General features: G+C 44.2%; 1 protein-coding gene and 1 gene segment (V, D, J or C); both read left to right on the forward strand.

Annotated features, from left to right (window-relative positions):
* LOC137320094 (immunoglobulin kappa light chain-like) overlaps positions 1-22,715 on the forward strand; it is a 62,110-nt gene that overhangs the window by 22,293 nt on the left and 17,102 nt on the right. The gene's annotated exons all lie outside the window — the stretch shown is intronic.
* LOC137320116 (probable non-functional T cell receptor gamma variable 10) lies at positions 4,993-5,641 on the forward strand. The segment is given in 2 exon segments: positions 4,993-5,045; positions 5,135-5,641. Coding segments are annotated over 2 exon segments (435 nt in total).

Below are 22,715 nucleotides of genomic sequence, written 5' to 3' on the forward strand. Positions count from 1 at the left end.
GAACACCAACCAGCGCAACCATTTGAGAGGGGCGTGGGGCATTTGTGGGATTTGGACCAGGGATGCAAGGGCAACATAACCTATTCCAAAAAAAGATTGTGGGGAGGACAACCTCCCCCCCCCCCCCCGCCATCTCTCCCCAACAGTGAAGCATCTGTGTTACTTTGCATGTTATTATTTTGAAATTGTACACAGTCCTTCAAAAGTTTTCTTTGTTGCCTGGTAGGTAGCGAATAGGAGCAAAAATTAAAATTAGAAGCAGAAACACAGATAAAGAAGACGAGCAGCTGGTGTTTGGAGCAGATGGCTTCTGAGCTGCTAGAATGGCACCAGTGGTTATACAAAGAAAGGCAGCGAATTGGGGATGCAATGTGTAGGATATAAGGTTAGGTAGGTTTTCTGAAGTTTTACTTAATTTATCTTTGGAGAGCAGGGTGAAACTTTGTAGAAACTTTCCTCAGCAGGTGACAGACTGGATAAAGCACATTACAGAGGAGGTTTTTGTGGGTTTTTTTTTAAAAGGATCAGGCTTCATGGACCTGGTGCCCTATACTTATGTTCACAGATGTGAGCCTGATTCACTTATGCCTTCGAAGCACATGAATTATCTGGTCAATTTCACATGTGGAACTGAAAATGATATTGTACGGTTAGCCAGGGCACATTAAAGGTAAGAAAGAAGAACGAACTTGCATTTACATAACACTTTTCATGAACTCGGGACTTCCCAAATGCTTCACAGTCATTGAAGTGCAGTCACTTTTGTAAAGTAGAAATATGCAGCAGCCAATTTGCACACAGCAAGGTCCCTCAAACATCAATGAGCAAAATGCAAAAAATAACCTGTTTTAGGACATCGGTTGAGGGATAAATATTGGCCAGGGCAAGGGAGAACTCCCCTACTCTCTGAATAGTGCCATGGGATCTTCTACCTCCACCTGAGGGGGCAGACAGGGCCTCAGTTTAATGTCAGGAGAGAGAGAGAGAGCGGGGAAGAGGAGAAAGAAAGAAAAAGAGAAAAAGAGAGTCTCAGTAGCCTCGATGCTAAACATGTCCAACCAATGCAGAGCAGCAATCAACAAAGCCAATACTATGTTGAACCACAGTAGCCAAAGTAGTGAATAAAAGTCTGAGGAGGTAATGATCAAACTGTACAGGGCACTAGGAACATAGAAACAGGAGGAGGCCATTTAGCTCCTCGAGCCTGTTCTGCCATCCAATGAGATCATGGCTGATCTGTATCCTAACTCCATCCACCCGCCTTGACTCCATATCCCTTAATACCCTTGGTTAGCAAAAATCTATCCATCTCAGATTTAAAATTATTAATTGAGTTTCCATCTATTGCTTTTTATGGGAGAGAGTTCCACACTTCTTTTATCCTTTGTGTGATGAAGTGTTTCCCAACTTCTCCCCTGAATGGCCTGGCTCTGATTTTAAGGTTATGTCCCATTGTCCTATACATCCCCACCAGTGGAAAAAGTTTCTCTCTATCTACCCTATCAATTCGTTTCAAAATCCTAAAAACCTCAATCAAATCACCCCTTAACCTTCTATATTCCAGGGAATATAAGCCTAGTTTACATAATCTCTTCTCATAACCTAACCCTTGGAGTCTTGTAACATTCTGGTGAATCTGCACTGCACTCCTTCCAAGGTCAATATATCCTTTCTAAGGTGCGGTGCCCAGAACTGTACACAATACTCTAGATATGGTCTAACCAGGGCTTTGTACAGTTAGACCACATTGAGCACTGTCTCCAATTCTAGTCATCCAGTCACACAGGAGGCATTAAAGCATTGGAGGCAGTACACAGAAGAGTTAAAAGGCTGGTTCTACTGTCAGGGGTCTGAATTATGAGGAAAGATTGAAGAGACTTGGGCTCTTGATTCTGTTCAGGAGGAGTCTGAGAGATGTTCTTTAAGCAGGTGTGTAAGATTGTTACTGAAATGGAAAAGGTAGATCTGTAATGCCTCTATAAATTAAACTGCAAGAGTAGGATAACAGTACTTGATTTTTAGAAAAGATAGGCAAAATGGAAAAGAATGGGGGGGGGGGGGGGTGGTGGAGTAGCCCTTTTAAGAAAAGATGAGATAAAGGCAGTAGTGAGAAAGGATCTTAGCTCAGAAAAATCAGGATGTAGAATCAGTATGGGTGGAGATAAGAAATAACATGGGGCAAAAAACATTGGTGGGAGTAGTCTATAGGCCCCCTAACAGTAGTTAGTGTTGGACATTATAAATCAGTAAATTAGAACATGTAACAAGGGTAATGCAATAATCATGGGGGACTTTAATCTTCATATAGATGGGCAAACAAATTGGCAAAAGTAGTATGGAGGGCGAGTTCATGGAATGCATTCAAGATAGTTTCCTAGAAAAATGTTCAGGGAACAGGCTATTTTAGATCTAGCATTGTGTAATGAGACAGGGTTACTTAGTAATCTTATAGTTAAGAATCCTCTGGGGAAGAGTGATCATAATATGATGAATTTCATACAGAGTTTGATGTAGTTAAGTCCAAAACTAGGGTCTTAAATTTAAACAAAGCCAATTACGTAGGTATGAGGGGAGAGTTGGCTAACGTAGATTGGGAAATTAGATTAAAAGATATGATGGTAGATAAGTAATGACAAACATTTAAAGAAATAATTCATAATTCTCAACAAATATATATTCCCTTGTGGAATAAAAGCTCCATGGGAAAATTGATCCAACTATGGCTAACGAGAGAAGTTAAGGATAGTAATAGATTGAAATAAGAGGCTTACAATGTTGCCAAAAAGTGTAGTAAGCCTGCGGATTGAGAGGGTTTTAGAAATCAGCAAAAGGTGACCAAGAAATTGATAGAGGGAGAAAATTGAATATGAGCGTAAACTAGCAAGAAATATAGAAACAGATAAGAGCTTCTACAAGTATGTAAAAAGGAAGAGATTAGTGAAAGTAAATGTGGGTCCCTTAGAGGCAGATACGGGGAAATTATAATGGGGAATAAGGAAATGGCAGAGACATTAAGCAAATATTTTGTGTTTGTCTTCACAGAAGACACAAAAAACATAGCAGAAATAGTGTGGAACCGAAGGTCAAATGAGAGTGAGGAACCCTAAAGTAATCAAGATTAGTAAAGAAAAAGTACTGGACAAATTAATGGGAATAAAAGCCGACAAATCCCCTCGTCCTGATGGCCTACATGCTAGGGTTTTAAAAGAGGTGGCTGCATAAATAGTGGATGCATTGGTTTTGATCTTCCAGAATTCCCTAGATTCTAAAACAGTCCCTGTGGATTGGAGGTAGCAAATATAGCCCCACCACTCAAGAAAGGAGGGAGAGAGAAAATAGGGAATTACAAGCCTGACATCAGTAGTAGGGAAAATGCTAGAATCTATTAAGGACGTAGTAACAGGGCACTTAGAAAATCACATTATGGTTAGGCAGAGTCAAAATGGTTTTCTGAAAGGGAAATCGTGTTTACAAATCTATTAGAGTTTTTTGAGGGTGTAACCAGCAGGATAGATAATGGGGAACCAGTGGATGTAGTTTATTTGGATTTTCAAAAGGCATTTGATAAGGCACCACACAAGAGGATGTTACACAAGATTAGGGCTCATGGGATTGGGGGTATTTATATAAGCATGGATTGAGGATTGGTTAACAAACAGAAAACAGAGTAGGAATAAATGGGTAATTTTTTGGGTTCGCTGGATGTAACTATTGGGGTGCCACAAGGATCAGTGCTTGGGCCTCAGCTGTTTACAATATATATCAGTGCCTTAGATGATGGAACTGAGTTTAATGTATCCAAGTTTGCTGATGATACAAAGCTAGGTGGGAAAGCAAGCTGCGAGGAAGATGCAAAGGGATATAGATAGGTTAAGTGAGTGGGCGAGAAGGTGGCAGATGGAGTATAATGTGGGGAAATGTGAAATTATCCACTTTGATAGGAAGGATAGAAAAGCAGAATATTTTTAAGAGGTGAGAGGCTAAGAAATGTTGGTAGTCAGAGGGATTTATGTGTCCTTGTACACAAATCACAGAAAGTTAATATGCAGGTTTAGCAAGCAATTAGGAAGGCAAATGGTATGTTAGCCTTTATTGCAAGGGGTTGGAGTATAAGAGTAAGGAGGTCTTGCTGCAATTATATGGGGCTCTGGTGAAACCACACCTGGAGTACTGTGTACAATTTTGGTCTCCTTACCTAAGGAAGGGTATACTTGTGTTAGACGGATGCAACAAAGGTTCACTGGATTGATTCCTGGGATGAGTAGAATAGGCCTATATTCTCCGGAGTTTAGAAAAATGAGAGGTGATCTCATTGAAATGTACAATATTTTTTTTAATAAGAGGTCTTGACAGAATAGATCCTGAGAGGCTGTTTCCTCTGGCTGGAGAGTCTAGAACTAGGGGGCATTGTCTCAAGATAAGGGATCAGCCATTTAGGACCGAGATGAGGAAAAAAAATCTTCACTCAGAGGGCTGTGAATCTTTGGAATTCTCTACCCCAGAGTGCTGTGGATGCTCAATCATTGAGTATATTAAAGACTGAGATTGATGGACATTTGAATACTAAGGGAATCAAGAGATATGGGGATAGGGCAGGAAAGTGGAGTTGAGATAGAAGATCAGCCATGACCTTATTGAATGTCAGAGCAGACTGAAGAGGTCGTATGGCCTACTCCTGCTCCCGGTTCTTTGGGCAATGGAACGCAGGTCCAAACCAGTAAAAGGTAACTAGGGCTGACATCAGGAAGTTGGTCACCAAGCGAGTGATCTTGGAATGGGTTTCAGGACAGAGTGATTGAGATGATGGTCTGACTTAAGTGTGTTAACTGATCACAATGAACAACAAGATGAAACGTCACAACCACCAAATGGAAATGACACCCATCAGGCCACGTAGAGATTCAACATTGGGTGAGGCCGATTGACACCATTTCCTGTATCTCAACAGCCCAGTTAATAGGTATTTGTAAACCTGAATCAGTTCGCTGTTAGACACATAAACATGGAGGACCTCGTCGTTGTGATTTTCTTGATCGCCTTCCTCGGTATTTTAGTTCCAACTGATAATTTTCCTCAATCGCTGGCCGCAACATTGTGAAATAATTTGATTGCTTTGTATTATTTTCTCCTGCAGGTAAATCTGTTGCTCAAACCTTGACACAGTCTCAATTATCCATAACCAGACCGCCGATGAAACCTGTACGGTTTTATTGTAAGGTTGACGCGACAAACTTCGAGAATGCAGTTATACACTGGTACCGACAGACTTCGGGTCAAGGGCTGCAGCGCATGTTATATTTTAAGACTCCAGCCGACACGGGGAAGGATATATCCGACAAACTGTTCTTTGCTGAAAAAGTGGTTGAAACCAAATCCTGCAATCTGCTCATAAGCAATATCCAGGAGGACGATGCCGGGATCTATTACTGTGCTTACTGGAGCCACAGTGACTGCGAGCTATGGAAAACCTATACAAAAACCCATCACGAACAACATCAATGTGTCTCATTCTGTGCAAGCTGTTAACACACAAACCACAGGGGCAGCATTTGGAGATTTCCACTAACAGCTGCTTTTAACACCACCGTGAGCCGGACAGATAGTTTGTTATTTTCACGATGTTATTTGCACATTATTTTTGACTGAGATGAACAAAATAGCTTTGTTAAACGCGTGAAATATAACTATCACAGATCTCTCTTTATTCCATGAATTGATATACAGATCATTTACTGTTGAAACCAACAGCTCCGTCCCCTGCAGCACATTCGAGAAACCCCATATAAAAAGTTTCACGGTCACACGGCCATCAATGAACAGGAGACATAAGAAGATAAGAAATAGGAGCAGGAGTAGGCCATACGGCCCCTCGAGCCTGCTCTGCCATTCAATGAAGATCATGGCTGATCTTCGACCTCAACTCCACTTTCCCGTCTGATCCCCACATCCCTTGATTCCCTTAGAGTCCAAAAATCTATCGATCTCAGTCTTGAATATACTCAACGACTGAGCTTCTGGGGTAGAGAATTCCAAAGATTCACAACCCTCTGAGTGAAGAATTTTTTCCTCATCTCAGTTCTAAACTCTCCAGCCAGGGGAAACAGCCTCTCAGCATCTACCCTGTCAAGCCCTCGCAGAATTTTATATGTTTCAATGAAATCACCTTTCATTCTTCTAAATTCCAGAGAATATAGGCCCATTCTACACAATCTCTCCTCATAGGACAACCCTCTCATCCCAGGAATCAATCTACTGAACGTTCATTGCACCCCCTCTAAAGGCAAGTATATCCTTCCTTAGGTAAGGAGACCAAAAACTGTACACAGTACTCCAGGTGTGGTCTCATCAGAGCCCTATATAATTGCAGCAAGACTTCCTTACTCTTATACTCCAACCCTCTTGCAATAAAGGCTAACATACCATTTGCCTTCCTAATTGCTTGCTGTATCTGCATGTTAACTTTTTGTGATTCATGTACAAGGACACCCAAGTCCCTCTGAACACCAACATTTCTTAGTCTATCACTTTTTAAAAAATATTTTGCTTTCCTATTCTTCCTACCAAATGTGAATAATTTCACATTTCCCCACATTATACACCATCTGCCACCATCTTGCCCACTCATTTAACCTGTCTATATTCCTGTGCAGCATCTTTGCATCCTCCTCACAGCTTACTTTCCCACCTAGCTTTCAATCATCAGCAAACTTCAGAAGCCAGCACGGACTCAACTTCAAAATTTGAAGATGACACAAAACTTGAATGTGTAGAGAACAGTGAGGAGGATAGTGATAGACTCCAGAAGACATAGACTGGCTGGTGGAACAAGCGGACACATGGCAGATGAAATTTAATGCAGAGAAGTGCAAAGTGATACATTTTGGTAGGAAGTATGAGGAGAGGCAATATAAACTAAAGGGTACAATTCTAAAGGGGGTGCAGGAACAGAGAGACCTGGGGGATATGTGAATAGATCATTGAAGGTGGCAGGGCAGGTTGAGAAAGTGGCTAAAAAGAAGCATATGGGATCCTGGGCTTTATAAATAGAGGCATAGAGTACAAAAGCAACGAAGTTATGATGAACATTAATAAAACACTGGTTTGGCCACAACTGGAGTATTGTGTCCAATTCTGGGCACCACACTTTAGGGAGGATGTGAAGGCTTTGGAGAGGGTGCAGAAAAGATTTACTAGAATGGCTCCAGGGATGATGGACTTCATTTATGTGGTTAGACAGGAGAAGCTGGGGTTGTTCTCCTTAGAGCAGAGAAGTTGAGAGGAGATTTGATAGAGGTGTTCAAAATCATGAGGGGTCTAGACAGAGTAGATAGAGAAACTGTTCCCATTGGCGGAAGGGTCGAGAACCAGAGGACACAGATTTAAGGTGATTGGCAAAAGAACCAAAGGTGACATGAGGAGTATTTTTTTACGCAGCGAGTGGTTGTGATCTGGAATTCACTACCTGAGGGGGTGGTGGAGGCAGGTTCAATCATGGCTTTCAAAAAGGGAATTGGATAAGTACTTGAAAGAAAAAAATTTGCAGGGCTACAGGGAAAGGGCGGGGGAATGTGACTCGCTGGATTGCTCTTACAGAGAGTGGACAGGGACTCAATGGGCCGAATGGCCTCCTTTTGTGTTGTAACCATTCTATGATTATATGATTCTATGAAACGTGGATACATTACACTCAGTCCCCTGATCTAAGTCATTGATATATATTGTAAAATTGCTGAGGCCCAAGCACTGGTCCTTGCAGCACCCCACTGGTTTCAACCTGCCAACCCAAAATGACCCGCATATTCCTACTCTGTTTTCTGTCCATTAACCAATTCTCAATCCATTCTAATATATTACCCCCAATCCCATGAGCCCTAACCTTGTGCAACAACCTCGTGTGGCACCTTATCGAATGCCTTTTGAAAATCCAAACATACTACATCCACTGGTTCCCCCTTTTCTACCCTGCTAGTTACAAACTCAAATATTTTTTTAAATAGATATGTCAAACACGATTTCCCTATCATAAATCCGTGTTGACTCTGCCTAATCATACGATTTTCTAAGCACCCTGTTACTAAGTCCTTACTAATAGATTCTAGCATTTTCCCTACTACTGATATGAGGCTAACTGGTATATAGTTCCCTGTTTTCTCTCTCCTTCCTTTCTTTAATAGCGGGGTTACATTTGCGAACTTCCAACCCACGGGGACCATTCTAGAATCTAAGGAATTCTGGAAGATCATAACCAATGCATCCACTATCTCTGCAGCCATCACTTTTAAAATCCTACAATGTCGGCCATCAGGCCCCATTAATTTCTCCAGTACTTTTTCCCTTACTAATCTTAATTACTTTAAGTTCCTCACTCTCTTAAAGCAACAAACCAACTCCAATTACAGTCACAACCCAAACACCAGTGACAGGAGCCATTCGTTTTCCACTCTGCCTTTTTTTCAAACCTCCAGATTTTAATTCTAATCAACCAATGGTTCTCTTTAACATCTAGCCCCATATCACACATAACAGTGACTTTCTGAGGATGGGTCAGCATTCTCTCCCACCAGTTAAATACCATAAATACCATAGTTCATGGGTTCCCAGATTGTATCCTCTGCACAATAAGATTGATATAGCAACCTTATTTTAAATGCACTATTTTCATCACACTACCTCCCCATTCGCCTTCCAGGGGAAGGATGAAAATTGGCCTCACTGTGTACTTAAAGTGACTTATGAAGGATGAGTTTGATTCTTAGAGTTGTGTTCTTTGTTTATCATTGTGTACTCGAGGTGTTAGGTGGCATGCTGTCTATTGTAAATAACCAGCCATATTACATAATGTTATCTGCTTGTTCATCTTTTTAAACTAAATTCTCTTGATATTTTAAACTTAAAACGAACTCTAATGGAATGCTTTTTCGCCCCTGAAGACTAGGGTGAGAACTTATGATATAAGGTAAGAGCAGTAGCTAAAAGCAACTACCAGACAGGGTTTGCTGTTCATTTCTCAAACACATTGCTGAAAGCTTACCTAGAATCTCGAGGCAAGGATAGCGGCCCCGAAATTCCATGCAGAGTTGTGCGGATTTATGCAAATATATCAGGAATTTCACCCACAGATGCTCCACGGGGTTGTATCTGGCATCATTTCCTGTGTCGGTTTATTTACATATTTTTCACAGGATGGCCAACAGAAATCCGGTGCAAAATGGGAGTAATGTGCTGGAGGTTCTTGGAAATTAAAGTAAGGCCTTTCAAAAAAACATGTCTGGCTGAAGATTTCAGCAGCAGCACGCACTTTCCCCTCTAAAATTAACAGCTGCACAACTAACCCTGACGCTGCACTCCGGTTAAGGGGGCACTAACCCAATATGTATCACCATCGCCCCTAACAGCAATACACAACCTTAAAGCCCTTTCCTCCACAGAATGATATCACCACATCCCTTACATCAGTTGTCTGATACCACCTGGGAATCAGCTCTCAATCGCCCCGATACCTGAAATGAGAAATGGTACTTCAAGTTCAAGAGAAGTTTAAACTTGCCGGGTGACAGCCCAGTGCGGCCATCACATCCCCGATACATTCGCCGCTCAAGTAACTCATTATTTACTTTAGAATCCAATCCTTGGCCAACCGGTGGGGTTGGAATTATGTGCTCGAAAAGTAATGTTCAACCTTTCAATGATGGGATTGGAGGGAAATGGAAAATTGGGCTTGTGATGGAAATGGCCCCATAAACAACTCAAACTAGCGCCACCTGCTTATGTAGCATCGATGGAACACTTGTATAACTTACAGACATACCGTTAATGTTCAGGCGGCTTCATTTTCTGACCGAAACGTCAGTGTCCTGACTCCCTATTGCGAGTCACACTGCGCTCCCAATCCGTATGGTTTTGGCGGCACTTTAAAACCTGCCGGCACTTCCCGAATTTTTTTTCTTTTTTTTTCTTCCCCCCTTTTATGAGAAGGGGGGAGGGCGTGTTTTTATTTAAAACAAATTAAAAACCAAATAAGTGTCAAATTATAATTTTATCCTGATGATCCAGGATGCACTCCGGCCCCTGCGGTGCCCACCGGTCGCGGAAAGCCTCGAGCGTACCGGCAGACACCGCGTGCTCCCTCTCCAGGGCCACCCGGGCGCGGAGAATGCCGCGGAAGAGAGGCAGACAGTCGGAGCGACCGCCCCACGGGCCGCTTCTAACCTGGACCTGAGGATAGCCACCTTGGACAGGCCAAGGAACAGACCCACGAGGACGTCCACCAACCTACCCGCCCGCCCTCCCCCCCCACTGGGCAGCCAAAGATCAGGAGCATGGGACTGAAGTGCAGCCAGAACTTGAGGAGCAGCCCCCTTAAATAGTGGAACAGGGGCTGTAGCCTCCCACACCCTATGAATAAATGAAACACGGACTCATCCAGGCAGCAGAAATTGCAGGCGGCCTGCGAGTCCTTGAAATGGCTTAAACGCCTGTTGGTCGCGACTGCTCCGTGCAACACTCTCCACCCCAGATCCCCAATGGCATTTCCCGAATTACTCCTTCTGCATCTGTGCACCTGTTACACGTGTGCAGAACAGATAGTTTACAATGTATTGTGGGGAATTAATCAGCTCCTGGGCTCTAGAACCGGGGGTAAATTGCCTCATTTATAATCTTTCCTCCTGATAAGTACATTTTAAGGATTTAAAATTCAATCAAGCAGTTTTATATTTCCCTCAAATTTTTAATAAAATGAAGTTAGTGAAATAAATTCATTCTCTGATCCTGGATGTTTTATCAGACTTGCGTACGTCACCAACACAAAACGGTTAATTAAACTGAGGGAAATACTTCCATGTTGGTCGTGTCGTGTCCCTAATACCCGTGTCTACTGATTCCCCTTCGTACACTCGGTAAAACCTCCTCACGCAGAGACTGTGAGCAGATTAATAGCATATTTCAACAACATGCGAAAACATAAACGAGAGATGTCCATTCAGCCCTAGTTGATGTTCAAACTTAGTTATTCTCAGAGGACAAGTCAACCAATTTGCCAATTGGGGGACTTCATGGATCGGTCCAACTGAGGGGAGAAAACGGTGTCTGGAGATTTGTCCGCATCTTGCCAAGTTTCCCTGCCTCTGACACCGAATTATATACAACGAGTGGGCAGGTTTACCTGAATTTACATGTATCAGCCAATCCTGGATTTTATTATTGGCTTTCATAATCTAACTGAATAGGTGTGCATAACCCATCAAATTACCGGGAATTCACAAATCTACTTGCAGGTTAAAAGCAAAAGCTACATATATTGACAACATGGTAAAACGCTGAGTATAATAAAACAAAAGCAAAATACTGCGGATGCAGGAAATCTGAATTAAAAACAGAAAATGCTGGAATATACTCAACAGATCAGAATATTGCATAGTTCCGTATAAATCATGATCTAATCCTCAATGCTTATATCACAAAGGGTTGTAATATTCTACACTACTGTGAATAAATTGCATCACCATTCATGCTGTCAGCCAGCAACGGATTACTTCATGAGAACTTTAGATAACTGTGAGATGCAGACTCGAGGAACCTAAGGGCACATCACCGACTCCAGCAATCTGTCATCACAGCACAGACCTAAGGACCTGAGGGTACAACATAGACTCCAGGAACCTAAGGGCACAGCACAGACTCCAGGAACATGAGGGCACAGCACAGACTCCAGCAATCTGACGTCACAGCACAGACCCAAGGACCTGAGGGCACAACACAGAGTCCAGGAACATGAGGGCACAGCACAGACTCCAGGAACATGAGGGCACAACATAGACTCCAGGAACATGAGGGCACAGCACAGACCCAAGGACCTGAGGGCACAACACAGAGTCCAGGAACATGAGGGCGCAGCACAGACCCAAGGACCTGAGGGCACAACACAGAGTCCAGGAACATGAGGGCGCAGCACAGACCCAAGGACCTGAGGGTACAACATAGACTCCAGGAACACGAGGGCACAGCACAGACTCCAGGAACAGGAGGGCACAGCACAGACTCCAGGAACACGAGGGCACAACACAGAGTCCAGGAACATGAGGGCACAACACAGAGTCCAGGAACATGAGGGCACAACACAGAGTCCAGGAACATGAGGGCGCAGCACAGACTCCAGGAACATGAGGGCGCAGCACAGACCCAAGGACCTGAGGGTACAACATAGACTCCAGGAACAGGAGGGCACAGCACAGACTCCAGGAACACGAGGGCACAACACAGAGTCCAGGAACACGAGGGCACAACACAGAGTCCAGGAACACGAGGGCACAACACAGAGTCCAGGAACATGAGGGCACAACATAGACTCCAGGAACACGAGGGCACAGCACAGACTCCAGGAACAGGAGGGCACAGCACAGACTCCAGGAACAGGAGGGCACAGCACAGAGTCCAGGAACACGAGGGCACAACACAGAGTCCAGGAACACGAGGGCACAACACAGACTCCAGGAACACGAGGGCACAGCACAGACTCCAGGAACAGGAGGGCACAGCACAGACTCCAGGAACACGAGGGCACAGCACAGAGTCCAGGAACACGAGGGCACAACACAGAGTCCAGGAACACGAGGGCACAACACAGACTCCAGGAACACGAGGGCACAGCACAGACTCCAGGAACAGGAGGGCACAGCACAGAGTCCAGGAACATGAGGGCACAGCACAGACCCAAGGACCTGAGGGTACAACATAGACTCCAGGAACACGAGGGCACAACACAGACTCCAGGAACAGGAGGGCACAGCACAGACTCCAGGAACACGAGGGCACAGCACAGACTCCAGGAACACGAGGGCACAGCACAGACTCCAGGAACACGAGGGCACAGCACAGACTCCAGGAACATGAGGGCACAGCACAGACTCCAGGAACATGAGGGCACAGCACAGACCCAAGGACCTGCACGCACAGCACAGACTCCAGGGACATGAGGGCACAGCACAGACTCCAGGAACATGAGGGCACAGCACAGACCCAAGGACCTGCGCGCACAGCACAGACTCCAGGGACATGAGGGCACAGCACAGACTCCAGGGACATGAGGGCACAGCACAGACCCAAGGACCTGAGGACATGACACTGCAGGATCCCACCTGCCCTCTGATTCGCTGCATTCCAACCCACTACCAACATTTAAGCTTTTATCCTGCAATAAAATATCTGCCGAGTTACTTTCTGAAAGATTCTGATGATTCTCCACTAACCACACTAGATGACAGCTTCTTCCACAAGTTTACAAGGTCAATGGAAAACAAGACTGGTTGTTACTTTTGTAACTTGTCTTAGAAGCTCAGTTGATTTTTTAAAATGTGATAGTCCCTGCTTTATCTGTTCTCATCAACTTAAGAACTTTGGTCAAATTTTCTCACACTCGTTACATTATTGAAGCAACTAGTTGTGCCTGTAGCTCTTTTTAACCGTGATAATTGGGAACTCTTTGTAGCTGCTATAATGAAGCAGCCTCCCTTTGGAGGGTAGATGACACAATTGGAGGTAATTATTTAAGTGCGATCTCACTGGTGAAGCATTGGGCTGTAAGTATGGAATTTATAACCTCGTTCAGCCCGAGCTTATTCCCTCGAGGATCATGTACAATTCGAATTGCCGTGGATCTTATCTAATGTCCTGATTCAGGCAAATAGCCACCAGCAGCAACTTCCAGGATAAAACACCCTGGAATGCCCTCCTTTCTCTGAAGGGTGCTCCTGGGTATCAGTCCAAGAATAATATGGATCAGTCAACCTTGCCCTGTTTAATAAGATTGCCATGGTTATTTGATCAACCAGGTCTGTTTTCAGCCTGTAAACTGCTGCTCAGTATAACGGTTGTGCCAACCGCGTTTGTGTGTTTCCGGGTCATGTTCATTTCCCAACCTCTGAACATCGCTTTTAAAATTGCTGTAGGGCTTCTCAGCAAGTGGTATTGTTTCCCAGGTGGAGTGTGCACTAGGGAAATGTGGGTAATTGAGGTGGGCGAGCTAGTAAATCAACAATAAAAACAACGCATTTAATGTAGATAAACGTCCCAAAGCGCGTCACAGGGGCGTAATCTGACAAAAATGGAGGCTGAGCAAAAGGAGACATTTGGAGGGATGACTAAAAGTTTGACCAAAGCCGTGGGGTTTTAAGGAGAGGCTTAAAGGAGGAGGAGAGAGAGGCGGGGTGGGGGGATTTTAGAGCGTGGGACCTAGACGGCTGAAAGCATGTCCACCAATTGTGGGGCAAAGGAAGGAGGATCTGGAATATTCAGCATTCGGCTAAAATTGCTGTCTTCATGTCCCGCATGGGTTGAAACCACCCATTCAAAACTGCGGGTGGGAGTTAACAGCAGCAATATCAGTAAGTTTTTGTTGGCAGACACTTAGCTAGGAAATTGCTCCCAGTTCATTTCTGTCACTCAATTTAATGGAGAAAGATGAGCAGGAGCACACAGGGGATGTCAGGTGGCTTTGGGACAGAGCTCTTGACCCATCAATATGCCACCCTACAGGCCCGAGCTCAACTATCGAGCAATGATAGAGGATCAGGTTTAGTTACATGGCTTCTGCTTGAAGAGTTCCTGCAGCCAACATAGGAAGGAACCTCCGTGCGGCTGTTCAGGTGGAAATGTCCCTTCCCCCTATTTTCTCCTTCAAGTAAGTCAGGGACAAATGATTGACACAAAATCAAAGCAACGTACATGCTACCTGGGGAGCTGGATAATACGATCTCAGTGGTCATTGACCAGATCGGCCTTCTTGAACCGCTGCAGTCCGTGTGGTGAAGGTGCTGTTAGGTAGGGAGTTCTAGGAATTTGACCCAGCGTCGATGAAGGAAGAGGGGATAAATGTCCAAGTCTGGATGGTCTGTGACTTGGAGGGGATCTTGGAGGTGCTGGTGTTCACGTGCGCCTGCTGCCCTTGTCCTTCTAGATGGTGGAGGTTGCGGGTTCGGGAGGTGCTGTCGATTTAATCACGTTGTATTACAATGTTAAATATGCGAGAGCAAGCACGAATCAACTTTTGGTTTTATAAATCCTCTTAAAAAGTGCTTGTGTAATTCGATCCAGATTTCCTTTTACACCAATACAAATAACTAAATATGTGATACGTTAAAAGTGTGATTGAAAGGCGTGGTTTGTATGAGAAGCTGCACGTACACCAAGAGAGAGCAAATGAAAAGAGCCGCTCTTTATACTGACAGGAAGTCGAGTCACACGCGGAACATTGAGTCAGTGTCATTTCCCTTTTTATTTTATATCGATGTTAATAAAAGTGAATCACACCTCAGACAGACACTATGTTGCTGCGTTGGGTTGTTTTAGTGACATTTTTTCTACGTAAATTGATTTATTCTTTATCCATGTGTCACTTTTCTTTCTTCAGACTGTAAAACAAGTTGTAATTTGGTATTTTTTTCCCCAGATGAATGTTTTGCTGATGATTTGAAACAGAATCAATTTTCAATCACCAAAGATACGGGGAAAAGAGCTACAATTGCATGTGAGCTCGGGGAAGGAGTCGGTTCTGCTTTCATCCACTGGTACCAACAGAGAGCGGGGCAGCGGCCAGTCAGATTGCTCTATTACGATGGGAGCATTAAACGGGATAAAGGAGTCGATGAAAGGTTTGAAGCGGGGAAGACTGGAAAAAAACACTTTCTGAATGTGGGCAAAATAAAGGCAGAGGACGACGCCACATATTTCTGTGCCTATTGGAAACACACAAAGCTAAAGAGCAACTCAGTCATCTTACAAAAACCCTGAACACCACCTGCAATTCAAATATCACTCAAACCACATCCGACTCACAGAGAATCCACAGCTGAAAACTGTTGCAATCTCCCTTCAGTTAAAGGTTTATTCTCTCGAGTATCATACAAAGCAAAGCAAACAGCTTCTCTCACCGACCAGTTCATTAATTTACCTTTACAACCCACCTAGAACATCACGAGCAGGAGGACCCTTAACGGGACACAGACACTGCAGTCAGGTTAATGTCCCATTGAGTCTCCCAACAGGCGGTAGTCAGTCTATCGGTGCCCATCACTGCACTGACCCTCCCTCATATTTCAGACACACTTCCCACCGCCCATCACTGCACTGACCCTCCCTCATATTTCAGACACACCTCCCACCGCCCTTCACTGCACTGACCCTCCCTCATATTTCAGACACACCTCCCACCACCCATCACTGCACTGACCCTCCCTCATATTTCAGACACACCTCCCACCACCCATCACTGCACTGACCCTCCCTCATATTTCAGACACACCTCCCACCACCCATCACTGCACTGACCCTCCCTCATATTTCAGACACACCTCCCACCACCTATCACTGCACTGACCCTCCCTCATATTTCAGACACACCTCCCACCACCCATCACTGCACTGACCCTCCCTCATATTTCAGGCACACCTCCCACCACCCATCACTGCACTGACCCTCCCTCATATTTCAGACACACCTCCCACCACCCATCACTGCACTGACCCTCCCTCATATTTCAGGCACACCTCCCACCACCCATCACTGCACTGACTCTCCCTCATATTTCAGACGCACCTCCCACCACCCATCACTGCACTGACGCTCCCTCATATTTCAGACACACCTCCCACCATCCATCACTGCACTGACCCTGCCTCATATTTCAGACACACCTCCCACCACCCATCACTGCACTGACCCAGCCTCATATTTCAGACACACCTCCCACCACCCATCACCGCACTGACCCTGCCTGAATCTTGCTCACCCATCACCCTATTGTTTTCCAGCTCTGATTGGCTCTCTGTTCCCCAATGCATCCAACTGAAAATCTTTGTGCTCATTTCCAAAGCCTCCCCCTCCCCTATCTCTGCAACCTTCTCCACTCTATATCCGGGTCATTTCCTTTGGCCCTCCAACTCTGGACTCTTGTACCTCTTGTTCCACCATCATTCAACCTCTAAGGTCTACTCTTTGGGACTCTTTTGCTTAACTCTTCCCCCTTCCTACCTCTCTCTCCACCTTTAGAAGTCTCCTCAAAACCTATATGTTCGACTATGTACAACTGAAGCATAACTTCCTCAGTTTTCAGCTATCTCTGTTAATTCTTCCACTACTGCTCAACATTCCTTCGTGTAGCACCTTGCGATTTTTTTCCATTAAAGGTATCTTAATAGGAGCATAGGAACAAGAGGAGGCCATTCAATCCCCTGAGCCTGTTCTGCCATTCAATTAGATCATAGCTGATCTGTACTTCAACTACACTGCTCCTTTGCTCCATGTCCCTTGACACCCTTACCCAATAAAAATCTCCCTTCAGTTAAAGCTCCGATTGATCACCAGAAACCACAGCCTTTTGGGGAAGAGTACTAGATTTCCACTACCCTTTGTATGAAAAAGTGCTTCCTGATAGTCAACGGGAAATTGAGGAGCAAATATGTAAGGAGATTACAGACAGCTGCAAGAAAAATAGGGTGGTAATAGTAGGGGACTTTAACTTTCCCAACATTGACTGGGACAGCCATAGCATTAGGGGCTTGGATGGAGAGAAATTTGTTGAGTGTATTCAGGAGGAATTTCTCATTCAGTATGTGAATGGCCCGACTAGAGAGGGGGCAAAACTTGACCTCCTCTTGGGAAATAAGGAAGGGCAGGTGACAGAAGTGTTAGTGAGGGATCACTTTGGGACCAGTGATCATAATTCCATTAGTTTTAGGATAACTATGGAGAATGATAGGTCTGGCCCAAAAGTTAAAATTCTAAATTGGGGAAAGGCCAATTTTGATGGTATTAGACAGGAACTTTCAGAAGTTGATTGGGAGAGTCTGTTGGCAGGCAAAGGGACGTCTGGTAAGTGGGAGGCCTTCATAAGTGTGTTAACCAGGGTTCAGGGTAAGCACATTCCTTATAAAGTGAAGGGCAAGGCTGGTAGAAGTAGGGAACCTTGGATGACTCGGGAGATTGAGGCCCCAGTCAGAAAGAAGAAGGAGGCATATGACATGCATAGGCAGCTGGGATCAAGTGGATCCCTTGAAGAGTATAGTGATTGCTGGAGTAGAGTTAAGAGAGAAATCAGGAGGGCAAAAAGGGGACATGAGATTGCTTTGGCAGATAAGGCAAAGGTGAATCCAAAGAGCTTCTATAAATACATAAAGGGCAAAAGAGTAACGAGGGAGAGAGTAGGGCCTCTTAAGGATCAACAAGGTCATCTATGTGCGGAACCACAAGAGATGGGTGAGATCCTAAATGAATATTTCGCATTGGTATTTACGGTTGTGAAAGGCATGAATTTTAGGGAACTTGGGGAAATAAATAGTGATGTCTTGAGGAGTGTACATATTACAGAGAGGGAGGTGCTGGAAGTCTTAACGCGCATCAAGGTAGATAAATCTCTGGGACCTGATGAAATGTATCCCAGGGCGTTATGGGAGGTTAGGGAGGAAATTGCGGGTCCCCTAGCAGAGATATTTGAATCATCGACAGCTACAGGTGAGGTGCCTGAAGATTGGAGGGTAGCAAATGTTGTGTCTTTGTTTAAGAAGGGCGGCAGGGAAAAGCCTGGGAACTACAGACCGGTGAGCCTGACATCTGTAGTGGGTAAGTTGTTAGAGGGTATTCTGAGAGACAGGATCTACGGGCATTTGGAGAGGCAGGGACTGATTAGGAACAGTCAGCATGGTTTGGTGAGAGGAAAATCATGTCTCACAAATTTGATTGAGTTTTTTGAAGGGGTAACCAAGAAGATAGATGAGGGCTGTGCAGTAGACGTGGTCTACATGGACTTTAGCAAAGCCTTTGACAAGGTACCGCATGGTAGGTTGTTACATAAGGTTAGATCTCACGGGATCCAAGGTGAGGTAGCCAATTGGATACAAAATTGGCTTGACGACAGAAGACAGAGGGTGGTTGTAGAGGGTTGTTTTTCAAATTGGAGGCCTGTGACCAGCGGTGTGCCTCAGGGATTGGTGCTGGGTCCGCTGTTATTTGTTATTTATATTAATGATTTGGATGAGAATTTAGGAGGAATGGTTAGTAAGTTTGCAGATGACACCAAGATTGGTGGCATTGTGGACAGTGAAGAAGGTTATCTAGGATTACAACGGGATCTTGATAAATTGGGCCAGTGGGCCGATGAATGGCAGATGGAGTTTAATTTAGATAAATGTGAGGTGATGCATTTTGGTAGATCGAATCAGGCCAGGACCTACTCCGTTAATGGTAGGGCATTGGGGAGAGTTATAGAACAAAGAGATTTAGGAAAAGGTTCATAGCTCCTTGAAAGTGGAGTCACAGGTGGATAGGGTGGTGAAGAAGGCATTCAGCATGCTTGGTTTCATTGGTCAGAATATTGAATACAGAAGTTGGGATGTCTTGTTGAAGTTGTACAAGACATTAGTTAGGCCACACTTGGAATACTGTGTACAGTTCTGGTCACCCTATTATAGAAAGGATATTATTAAACTAGAAAGAGTGCAGAAAAGATTTACTAGGATGCTACCGGGACTTGATGGTTTGACTTATAGGGAGAGGTTGGATACACTGAGACTTTTTCCCCTGGAGAGTAGGAGGTTTAGGGGTGATCTTATAGAAGTCTATAAAATAATGAGGGGCATAGATAAGGTAGATAGTCAAAATCTTTTCCCAAAGGTAGGGGAGTCTATAACGAGGGGGCATAGATTTAAGGTGAGAGGGGAGAGATACAAAAGGGTCCAGAAGGGCAATTTTTTCACTCAAAGGGTGGTGAGTGTCTGGAACGAGTTGCCAGAGGCAGTAGTAGAGGCAGGTACAATTTTGTCTTTTAAAAAGCGTTTGGACAGTTACATGGGTAAGATGGGTATAGAGGGATATGGGCCAAGTGCAGGCAACTGGGACTAGCTTAGTGGTATAAACTGGGCGACATGGACATGTTGGGCCGAAGGGCCTGTTTCCATGTTGTAAACTTCTATGATTCTATGATTCTATGAATGGTCTAGGTCTAATTTTAAGACAATGCCCCCTTGTTCTAGATTCCCCCACCAGAGGAAATAGTTTCTCTATATCTACCCTATCAAATCTCCTGATCATTTTAAACACCTCAACCAGACCACCCCTTAACCATCTAAACTCAAGGGAATACAAGGCAAATTTATGCAACCTGGCCTCATAATTTAACCCTTTAAGCCACGGCATTATTCTCGTGAATCTGTGCTGCACTCCCTCCAGGGCCAAGATATCCTTCCTGGTGTACAGTGTCCAAAACTGAACGCAGTACTCCAGATGGGGTCTGACCAAGGCACTATACATCTGAAGCATAACTTCCTCCCCTTTGTAGTCTAACACCTTGACAGCTGTGGCTCAGTGGTATCACTCTTACCTCTGACTATCACAGGGTTGTGGATTCAAGTCCCACTCCAGAGACTCGAACACATAATCTACACTGAGAGCACAGTACTGAGGGAGTGCTGCAGTGTCAGAGATGCTATCTTCCAGATGAGGTGTTAACCTAAGGCCCTGTCTGCCCTCTCAGGTGAATGTAAAAGATCCCATTGCACTATTTTGAAGACAAGCAGGGGAGTTCTCCACAATGTCCCGGGCAATATTTATCCCTCAACTAACATCACTAAAACAGATTATCTGGTCATCATCACATTGCTGAATGTGGGACCTTGCTGTGCACAAATAGGCTGCCACATTTCTTACATCACTACAGTGATTACACTTCAAAAGTTTTTCTTTGAGACAAAGGCCAACATTCCAGTAGCCTTTTTAATTACATTTTGTTCTTGTGCCCTAGCTTTTAGATATATGTTTACATGAACACCAAGGTCCCTTTGCTCTTCCACAGTTCTTAGTCTCTCACCATTAAGAAAATATTCCAGTTTGTCTTTCTTGGATCCAAAGTGGATGACCTCACACTTTCCCACATTGATCTTGTTGACCGGAGGTCACAGGTTACGGTTACTGGCTTAGTACAAAGAGGAGAAGAGTCAATTCTCTCTTAACTCTCAATTCATTTTATTGAAGCCGTTAGATCATATACATATAGCTTATACATCTGGTTAGATATAGACATGCAGTTTGCACCAGGTTATACAGTTTTATACCCAAACTAGGATCTAAACGCACACCCACTAGGTTTCTCTAACACACCCTGAGTGGTCACAGAATATAAAGGATAATACCCGAAAAGGAGATCTGATGCTGGCCAGGCGTTCCATTCTCTCTCTCTCACGTCGTCTCTACGTCCCTGACGTAGGTTCTTCCACTTCTGCGATGGTTGGTCTCCGGAGTCTTCGCTCTGGCTCCACGCCCCAGATCCTTCATTCTTATTCTGAATCTTATCTCTTCAAGCTGTGTTGTCTCTCTCTTTCATTGGTTTAGGCTTGCTCGCCTAACCTGTGTCTTCTCCTCATTGGCTCCATCCCAAGGACTTAGGTAGCATTATCTCATTACTCCTTTTCTAAATAAGGACTTGTGTCTTATCACATCTCCTTTGTCTTTCACAAAACTTAGCTAATTCAAACTGGTTCCAGCCAGCTCAGGCCAGCGACTGAACTCAGGTTACTTCAGTTCAAAAGTTGCTCTTGCCTGTGTGTCAGCAGCTGGGCTCCGGTTACTTTCTGCAGCCCCTGGCCAACAAACTCCATCTGCCATAGTTTTGTCCACTCACTTAATCTGTCTATGTCCCTTTATAATTTGCTGCTCCCATCTACACATCTTACTGTGTCATCTATAAACTTGGATATACAATTCTCTATTCCTTCATCCACTGATAAGTATGGTAAAAATATGAGGCCCCAGTACAGATCCCTGGGGAACCCCACTTGTCAGATACCGTCAATCAGAATATGTTCCCTTTATCCTTACTCTCTGTCTCCTATCTCCCAACCAATTACCAACCCATGTTACCTCTAATTCTTTGAGCTTTCATTTTTTGCTAGTATCTTGTGCAGAACCTCATCAAATGCAACCTGGAAGTTCATAAAAACAACATCGATAGACTCTCCCCTGTTTACTATGTTAGTGACCGCCTCAAAAAATTCATCTAGATCGGTCAGACGTGACCTACCCTTCACAAATCCTCGCTGGCTCTCTTTGATCAGCTCATACTTGTCCAAATGTTCAGTCACTCAGTCCCTGATAATAGATTCCAGTCTCCGCCTCACAGTTTCTGAATCTAGAGAGTTTTGGAGAATTATGACTAAGTCATCTGTAATTTCCTCACCTGTTTCTTTTGCTACCCTAGGGCATCAGTTCCTGGAGATTTATCCACCTTAAGTCTCATTATTTTTATAATTACCATATGTTTTAACCAAATTCACTAAGCTCCTCTCCTTGACTTATTTTTACCTTACCTTGTACAGCTGGTATTTTGTCCTCTTCCTCTACTATGAAAACAGTTACAAAATAATCGTTTAACAAGCCTGCCATTTCCTCATTATCGATTTTAGTCTCACCTACGTCTGTCTTTAATGAGCCCGCAATTCCAAACTGGTGGACACCGCAGGGACTGGAGTGCATCATTGATCAGGAAAATAAAATTATTATTTGACTTTGTTTATTTGGTTCCGATTTGTGCTTTTTATATAAAAATAAAGTTAAACCCTACCCCCACCTTTTTATAAAAGGGGGAAAAGAGAAAAAAACAATTCCAAACTAACCCTAACCCTCTTCCTGCCACCCCCTCCCCTCCCCCCCCCCCACCCCCACCAAAGGGGAA

This window comes from Heptranchias perlo, chromosome 3 (genome assembly GCF_035084215.1).
Source record: "Heptranchias perlo isolate sHepPer1 chromosome 3, sHepPer1.hap1, whole genome shotgun sequence".
In the NCBI taxonomy this organism is placed as follows: Eukaryota; Metazoa; Chordata; class Chondrichthyes; order Hexanchiformes; family Hexanchidae; genus Heptranchias; species Heptranchias perlo.